Below are 9,494 nucleotides of genomic sequence, written 5' to 3'. Positions count from 1 at the left end.
AAGGTACACTCATACATTTCTGGTGGGGCTGCAAATTAGTGCAGCCACTCTGGAAAGCAGTGTGGAGATTCCTTAGAAATCTTGGAATGGAACCACCATTTGACCCAGCTATCCCACTCCTTGGTCTATACCCAAAGGACTTCAAATCAGCATACTACAGATATACAGCCACATCAATGTTCATAGCTGCTCAATTCACAATAGCCAGATTGTGGAACCAACCTAGATGCCCTTCAATTGATGAGTGGATAAAGAAACTGTGGTATATATATATACAATGGAATATTACTCTGCCATAAAGAACGATAAAGTTATGGCATTTGCAGGCAAATGGATGAAATTGGAGACCATCATGCTAAGTGAGATAAGCCAATCTCAAAAAACTAAAGTACGAATGATCTCGCTGATAAGTGGATGATGACACATAAGGGGGAGGGTGGGAGAGTTAGTGTTAGTGTTAGGGTTAGCGTTAGGGTTAGGGTTAGGGTTAGGGAGGGTGGCAAGAATGGATGAAGAAAGGACTGTATAGAGGGGAAAGAAGGGTGGGAGGGGTGGGGGGAAAGGGAAAAAATAACAGAATGAATCAAACAACATTACTCTATGTAAATGTATGATTACACAAATGGTATGCCTTTATCCCATGTACAAACAGAGAAACAACATGTATCCCATTTGTTTACAATAAAAAAAAATCCCAATACTTCCAGTTTCCCCTCTTCCTTTTCCCTAATTCTCTTCTTCTCTACTGATCTTCCTTCTATTTAGAAAATGCTGATATTTTTAGACTACAGAGCTTAAACTTAATCATAGTTAAAACTTTTTAGAACTCTTAGAAGCATAAAACAAAAAAATGCATGACTTCATTAAATTCACTAGGAAAAATAATGTACCCAACTCATATCAACCAATACTTTTTCTGTAGTTCCTAGGGTTAGATGCATGTGGTTTTACTCCTACCACTTTGAAAATGCTATTGGAATATATCTAAATATAAACATAGGAGATAATGGAAAAGAAAATAGGGGAAGAACATGAAAGAGGCAGGGAACAAGGAGACTATGCAATCCATATGTACAAAAGAAAGGACAATTCTTGCAACACACAAGTATTAAGTTGGTAATGACTAGGAGTAAAGGAGTGGTACTGAAGTTTTTAAATAAATTTATGATGAAAACAAATTCTACAAATTATCAACAGAATATACTATGTATTTTAATAAGGTCTGATTTTGAGATATTTTCAAGTTATGATTTTTCATTATCAAAGTTCCATTTAGCTAGATATCTTTTTCTCTTCTGAATTACAAGGCTTCTCATTTACTAAATGTCCTTTATTCTTCTTCTTTGTAAAGACTTTTTTTTCATTGATCAAGAAATGGAGATGCCTAAATGATAATGGTCACTTCTCTCAACATTGTACTCTCAGTCATTCACTTTGATATTGGTTCAAAGTGTCCTGTGATGTTGCTCTTCTACTGATTTAATCAATGCATAAGATTGGGAAACTTTCAATAGTGTATGATCTACTCTTTAGCTGAGAGGTAAACTTCTCCTTCTGACAATGTCAGTAGCATTTTGTGGTCTATGGCACCTGTGCAGGAGTGAGATTAGTATCCATACAGAAGCTGGGACTTTTGGTGTCCTTTTTTAGGTAGAACTTCAGAAATCAGGTGAACCAAATATGCACAGAAGTCTTTCCTTTCATCCCTTAAACTGAGCCAAAAAACACTTTTCCAAGGTTTGAGAATTCATCTAAGTTTACTGTTTTGACATGTGAATGACTCCCTGAAATAATGGGGTACAGTGCTTAACATGACATTGACCTCAGAATGATTGATGTTCAAAGAATATCAAAACTTCAGGTTGCCTTTGCATTCTTTCTTCATCGTGGGTTTACAGTGGTTTAATTTTCCAGATCAGACTAAATCCAAACACTCAAGAGAAGTCACAATCAAGCCCTGAAGATGGGTTTTTTACAGCAATGGAACTTATATTAAAAACTGAGCCATTTTTATTCTTAGCTCAAGTACACCCTCCCTAATTAACCCAAAGATAAACAAATAACTCAATCAATAAATGGGCTAAGGAACTGAACAGATACTTCACAGAAGAAGATCTACAAGCAATTAACAGATATATGAAAAAATGTTCAACATCTCTAGCAATTAGAGAAATGCAAATTAAAACTACTCTAAGATTTCATCTCTCTCCAGTCAGAATGGCGATTACCAAGAATACAAGCAATAATAAATGTTGGTGAGGATGTGGAGAAAAGGTACACTCATACATTGCTGGTGGGACTATAGAAAGCAGTATAGATTCCTCAGAAAACTTGGAATGGAACAACCACTTGACCCAGTTATCCCACTCCTCAGCATATACCCAAAGGACTTAAAATCAGCATACTCTAGTGACACAGCCACATCAATGTTTATAGCAGCTCAATTCATGATAACAAAGCTATGGAACCAACCTAGGTGTCCTTCAACAGATGAATGGATGAAGAAAATGTGAGATATATATATATATATCACATCATATATATATGAAATTGGAGAATATCATGCTAAGTGAAATAAGTCAAACCCATAAAACCAAAGGCCGAGTGTTTTCTCTGATATGCAGATGCTATTCACAGTAACAGGGGTTGGGGCTAGGGAAGAATAGAGTTACTTTATATTAGGTAGAGAGGAATGAAGAGAGGGGAAGGGGTATGAGTTAGGAAGGATAGTAGAGTGAAATAGACATTATTATCTCATGTACATATATGACTGCATGATGATGTGATCCTACAATATGTACAATCAGGAAAAAGAGAAACTACATGCCATTTATGTATGAGCTATCAAAATGTATAAATGCATTCTACTATCATTTACAACTAATTAGAACAAATAAAAAACTTTAAAAATACAAAAAAGAAACACTAAGAAAATATTCACAATGGAGATATATATAAGTAATAGGGGAAAGAAAGGATATTCAGCAAATTCTAAGACTTAATTGAAAACTTCATTAATGATTAAGATGATAAATTCAAACCATGATGCAATGTTTCTATTTAAACTTATTTTAGAAAAGGTGTAGGTCTACAGAATTATTAGAAATAGTACATTAGCTTCTATATACTCAACATGCAGTTTCTCCTATTTTAACATATTCATTAATAGAGTATATATGCCAAAATTAATGAATAAATATTGAAAAATTATTATTAACTAAATTTCATTCTTTGCTGGGGTCCAGCCCCAGCAGGGGTCCATGGGCTCCATACTGGTAAGGGGGCGCGGGGAGACAGCGTCGGCGATGGATGGAGAATGAAAGACACAGACTCTAGTTCTGGTGCAATCATTCCCACTTTATTCTCGGGAAGGCTGGGTTTATATACATTTTTCTTCAGGCTTTGATAACAGGCTTGTGACTAATAAAATCAAAGAAGTTTCCAAAGCATAGGCAGAAATTGTTTTTACCAAAAGTTTATGAGAAAACAGTAACCTTACAGATTATCCTTACTTAATCACCAGGGCTTGCCATTGATAAAATAAGCTGGTTCATATCTAGTAGCTACTGTGGGAGGTGCTTTGTGCTTAGAACTTGGGGAAACATTGTTATCTATAAGTTTCTGTGCCCCAACAGGTTCTGGCTGTGCCAGTAAATGCAGTGTTTGGTTTTTAACATAATAAAAACATTCTGCTGTTGTGAGGTTAATCATCACAGGGTTTCAACGTGTGTTTTGTCTCCATGATGTTTTTCTGGAAATTTGTAGAATTATTCCCATCACCTCTAGCAAGATCCCCAGACTGAAGTGAGTAATATATTATTAGGAAAACTCCACAGAATAACATCCAAGCTAGGGAGGCATACATCTGGCATGCAATCCTTTTAGGATGAGTCTTTGCAATCATCCTTCAGTGGAACTCTGTCAAGCACTGTAAGGAGAGCCAGGCGCCCCTGCAATTCTTTATTCAGATTTCTTCACTTTTTATTACTGCTATTTTTTCTGTTCTTGGATCCCCTCAAGATATCTCATTTCAGGCTAGGGCTAACTCAGTGGTAGAGCATTTGCCTAGCACCTGAGAGGCACTGGGTTCAATCCTTAGCACTACATAATAATAAATAAAGTAAAAGTATTCTGTCCATCTACAACAATTATTTTAAAGATATCACATTACACTTAGTTGTCATGTCTCCTTAGGCTTCTCTTGCCTGAGACTGTTTTTCAGATATTATCATCCTTTATTTATGAAGACCTTAACACTTTTAAAGAATATGGGTCAGGTGTCTTTTATACTGTCCCTTCCTTGGGATTATTCTGATGTTTCCCTTGGTGAGGTCATGGGTTCTTGGTAAAACAGACCATAGAAGCAGAATATCATCTGCATTATATCATATCGAGGGTACATGCTATTTGGCATGGCTTATATCAATTACATTAACCTTGATCACAATGTTAAGATAGTGTGTTTGTCAGGCTTCTCTGTTGTAAAGTTCCAATTTTTCTCACTTTTAATACTACACTTTTTAGAAAGGAAATCACTGTGCAAAGCCTCAATACTTCCTTAAAGGCAGAATATCGGCGCTCCAGTGGCGGTGCGGGTGTCGGAGGGAGGTAGGCTTTAAGGGTGCTTCGCGCTCGTTGAGGCTGCATCTCAGGGACGATGGAGGAGGGAGATAATCACTGCACCAACCTGCTGGCTGCAGAGACTGCGAATCTGGAAGAGCAGCTACAAGGATGGGGAGAAATGATGCTGATGGCTGATAAAATTCTCCGATGGGAAAGAGCCTGGTTTCCACCTGCCATCATGGGTGTGGTTTCTTTGGTGTTTCTGATTATCTATTATTTGGATCCATCTGTTCTCTCTGGTGTTTTCTGTTTTGTGATGTATTTATGCTTGGCTGACTACCTTGTTCCCATTCTAGCACCTAGAATTTTTGGCTCCAATAAATGGACCACTGAACAACAGCAAAGATTCCATGAAATTTGCAGCAATTTAGTGAAGACTCCACGCAGAGCTGTGGGCTGGTGGAAATGCCTCTTTACATTAAAGGAAGAAAAACCTAAAATGTATTTCATGACCATGATCATTTCTCTTGCTGCGGTTGCCTGGATTGGACAGCAAGTCCACAACCTGTTTCTCACCTACCTGATAGTGACTTTCTGACTGTTGCTTCCTGGACTGAACCAACATGGAATCATTTCGAAGTACATTGGAATGGCCAAAAGGGAGATAAACAAACTTCTCAAACAAAAAGAAAAGAAAAATGAATAATGCATCTGCATTATTCCTGTGTTAATGGAGTATGCATCACCTCTGGGAACAGTTCCTACTATGCTGTTTGGATACTAAAATGTTACAGAAGTAGCTCTTGCTCTGCCTCACTCTGCCCTTAGTTCATAGAAATTCACACTTGCCAGGTAAGGCTTTGTGCATAGTGTCTTTGAGTCAGGTGTAGCTGGGTACATTTTCATCAGTTGGCCTTAAATGGACAACTCATTAATGAGTATGGCTTGTCTTGATTATTCTCACCCAGGGATAATTGAATTTTTACTTTTGACAACTTCCTTTAAAATAACAGTGGTGAATTTTACTTTTTAGTGAAATTAACAGTGTTGACATTTGTTTTAGCTAGGTGCAAGGTAGTGATCTGTGGCTGTGAGAAGCTGGATCTACTGTCTGCTTCACAGTTTGCTTAAAAAAACTGTCTGGCTTAATGAGTATAGAGACCTAGTTTACTACTTCTGAGGAAGAGACCAATTAATTAAGATTTGTTCTTTGTGCTGTTTTTCTTTTGTTTGTTTGTTTGTTTTTCACCATGGGAGAAGAACCCCCATGGAATAAAATATAGCTAATTCCATGCCCTAGTTTGTACAGACTTCTCCCTTGTGCAAAACTTAAGCCATTTCTAGGAAACATTGATTCTTTGTTCCACAGGGAATCTGACAGGCTTAGAGCTGCTGTTCCCTGCACCACTTAAGTTAGTAAACCCTTAAGTCTTTTTAACAGCAGACTTTCAAAAGATTGTACTTAGGATTTTTAGCATACTTAGCATTTCATGTTTTCAGCTGACTTAAAGTCCGTAGTAGATCAAGACTTGTGTTCGATACCTTTACTCCATGACTAGCTAAACAAAGACAAAAGTCTTCGTGTGTTTAGTCAAAATTCATTACAGTAGAGAAGAAAATAACCTAATTTTTAAGACCAGAGAAAGCCTTCAAGGGTAAACCTCAAATTCCCATTCTTTGGTTGTGGCCATTACTTGGTCCCCTTTGGTTTGGCATTGAAGATAGTGACTACACTGACGACTTTTTTCCTTCAATATTTCTTTGAAAAATTCCGGGGCTGTTGGTGAGAGCAGACACGTAGTGTGATAGCTGGGCCTCTGGTCTACATAGATTTGTGACTCTTTAGAAAGCTTGTCAGTCTTTCCTTCTCAGTAGCTAGAAATTTAGAGTAGTTGAAATCTATAGGAATAAATCTTTGAGGGCCAAAAATGTGACATGTTGGGAACAATTCTTAAACTGATTAATTAGCTGTAATGTAGTATTGTGAATTTATTGCACTGACACTGTAAAACCTGTACATTGTGGTATCTCTGTTCCTAATTAAGTGTTGTTTTCTCCCTTCAATATTGCTGTAAACACCTGCACCTGGTAGTATATGTTCAATTCTTTTTTTAATGTTTCATATGACAACTACCTTAATTTTACATGTGTTTCCTCATTGTAAATAAGCCTGTTTTCCTATCTGAATTTTTTTGTGTGTGAATACATGTTCTACCAATTAACTACTTTAGCAGTTTTAATCCTGTATTATTTCTTCTACTTTGTTTTGTGTAAAAGGGGAAAAATAAAAAAAAAAATTAAAAGCAGAAAAAAAAGGTAGAATATCTACATAAATGATTTGGAATTATGCAAGGGAGGTTTGCCTATTTTCCCCCATTTATTTACTTAGTCAATAATTTATTTCAGTATGTACTTATGAGATATTTATTTCTACAATTTGTGTAAAGTTACTACTTTATCTTTTGCTAAAATTGTATCAGCATTGACCATTGGGAGCACTGCTTTACTCTACCACCCATCATTGTGCTTTTGTTTTGCTTTGTTTTGAGAACTGTCTTATTTTGTAGAAATAGAAGATGTTCCAGCACTAATAATATGTATTTTCTATCCCAGTCCTATTATTAGCCATTTTCCCAAGAATCTGTGATTCTTGTTATTGGAGAATGATATTAGGAAAATATATCTTTGTGCTAGTTATGCTTGTTGTGACTAGAGTGTCATTTATTTTAGAACATTTGGGCTGACATTACAAGGAAAAATGTGTATGTACACTAACCAATGCATATGTGCATATCTACAAATATTTCTCCATGTATGTATATTCGACAATATTCATATAAACATTAGTTCATACTGATATCTCCAAATGTAATCCATTCCTCCATGGATAATTCTAGACCTCTCCCCTAGGTTGTCTGTAGCTTCCCACTTCGAAAGCAAGAAACATGCCTCCTGATATTTGCCATCCATTATGCCATCCATCTATCCTGTATACTGTATATAAACAAGTAAATGGTTTCAAAACTGTGAACCTGTAGCCCATGGAAAATAACTTTATTGAGTAGATTAGAGTACATATATGCAGTTCCTTTTGACTTTATTCTTACAGAATTCACTCATTTCCAAAGGCATTTAGGTCGGCATCTCACATCCTCCTATCCTTGCAGTGAAGTTATTCCACACATTTGAAACACAGATTCTTATTTCTCATTCTGCACTACATCCTGGGACTCCTTGACTTCCTATGTGATTTTTTTATAAACTTGTATATATTTATATACACAGTGTGTGGTAAAGTTTTACAGGTTTTTACAAATTCATGATGCCATGTGTCCACTTGCTGTATCACATGGAACAGTTTCACTAAATTTTTCCATAAAATTCCCCTGACTGTATCAACTTCACACCTTCTCTAAACCTTCACTGATCTTTTAATTGTCTCTATATTCTTAACTTTTACAAAATATATGATTCCCTATATGGAATCATGGAGCAATTAATCTTTCAAGACTGCCTTCTTTTACTTAAAAATATGAATTTAAGTTCATCTATGGCATTTTGTAGTTTGAGATCTCATTCTTTGTCCTTTTTCTGAATAGTATTCCATTGTATAGATGCATTCCAGATTATTTATCCATTTACTTATTGGTGGATAATTTGGTGGACTCTAGTTTGTGGCAATTACGAATAAAGCCACTATACATATTTTTATGCATCTATGTATGTGCATAGGTTTTAAAATTAGTGGGGTAAATATCTGAGAGCCTGATTACTGGATTGTATAGTAAGACTATGTTCGATTATGTAAGAAACTCCCAAACGGTCTTTCAAGGTGACTGCACTATTTTGCATTCCAACCAGCAATGAATGAGAGTCCCTATTGATCTGAATCCATGCCAGTATTGTCAGTCTTTTGGTTTTGTTTTCCATTCTAACATATGTGAGTGATGCCTTTTTTTAATGAGGCAAATATCTTAATTTCACTGTATTAATTATAATAAGATATATTCCATGTTTGTATAATTATATATAGATGGATATTCTGTCATGTACAATGAGAATCAATAAAAAATAAATAAAATGATATTAACAACAAAATAAGTGATGTCTTTTAACTTTACCTCACTGAGCAAATTGTTTTCTATTCCTTCTCTATTGGAAATAAATTTATGCTGCTTATCTGGATACATGTAAAACAGAAGAAGGAGAAGAATTTTCTAAAAATTGTTTGATAATTTTCACATAAAATCATAATGGCAGGGCTGGGGTTGTAGCTCAGTGGTAGAGCACTTGCCTAGCATGTGTGAGGCACTGGGTTTGAGTCTCAATAACACATATAAATAAATAAAATAAAGGCCCATTGACAACTAAAAAAATTTTTTAAAAAGAACATAATAGCAATAATTTCCCAGATAGTAGGCCTTCTGCAAATGTTTTTGGACTAGTTCATTTCTACTTGAGGTTTGGTTGAGAGGCATATAGGTGATTGGGGGAGAAAAAAGATTCCTTGATATTCTATAATTATCCTGTTCTACCACTGCTATGATAGGCACAGGTTAGAAATTCAGACACAAGTTTTCCTTTTCCTTGACATAAGCTTCACTGAGTCAACTCACCTTAGCAGACAAAGACTTAACAAGTCACCTCTGAGTGTCCTCTTAGCTCTTATCCTTTAACCCCTTGTCAGACACTGAGCAACTGCAGTGGTTATAAATCTCAGAAGACATAAGTATGAAAGACTATGGAAGGATAAGAAGTTTGTGAAATCCTATGGATATGAGGCATCACACTGGGCAGAGTGGAGTATTGGTCCCATCTTCCACTGCTGAATGAACCAATGTGAGAGTATCATCAAGGCAATGAAAATCAAGTGAAAAAGTAAATAAAATCAGCTGAAAAGAGGCCTACTGGTAAGTTGGGGAAAAGGCTGT

The 9,494-nt window shown here is 36.0% G+C and overlaps 1 protein-coding gene across 1 annotated transcript; it reads left to right on the top strand.

The window, feature by feature from the left end:
* Positions 1-4,588: 4,588 nt before the first annotated feature.
* Positions 4,589-6,317, top strand: LOC306651227 (ADP-ribosylation factor-like protein 6-interacting protein 1). Its single transcript, XM_079123693.1, has one exon. The coding sequence runs from the start codon at positions 4,658-4,660 to the stop codon at positions 5,159-5,161; it is 504 nt and encodes a 167-aa protein (XP_078979819.1). The 5' UTR covers positions 4,589-4,657; the 3' UTR covers positions 5,162-6,317.
* The last annotated feature ends 3,177 nt before the right edge of the window (positions 6,318-9,494 follow it).

This window comes from Sciurus vulgaris (assembly GCF_902686455.1).
Source record: "Sciurus vulgaris genome assembly, chromosome: X".
Taxonomy (NCBI): Eukaryota; Metazoa; Chordata; class Mammalia; order Rodentia; family Sciuridae; genus Sciurus; species Sciurus vulgaris.
Note: the sequence above shows the minus strand (reverse complement) of the source record. Positions and strands in the feature narration are given on the sequence as shown.

Coding starts and splice junctions, on each gene's coding strand:
- LOC306651227 (XM_079123693.1), top strand. CDS start 4,658: ATGGAGGAGGGAGATAATCACTGCACCAACCTGCTGGCTGCAGAGACT.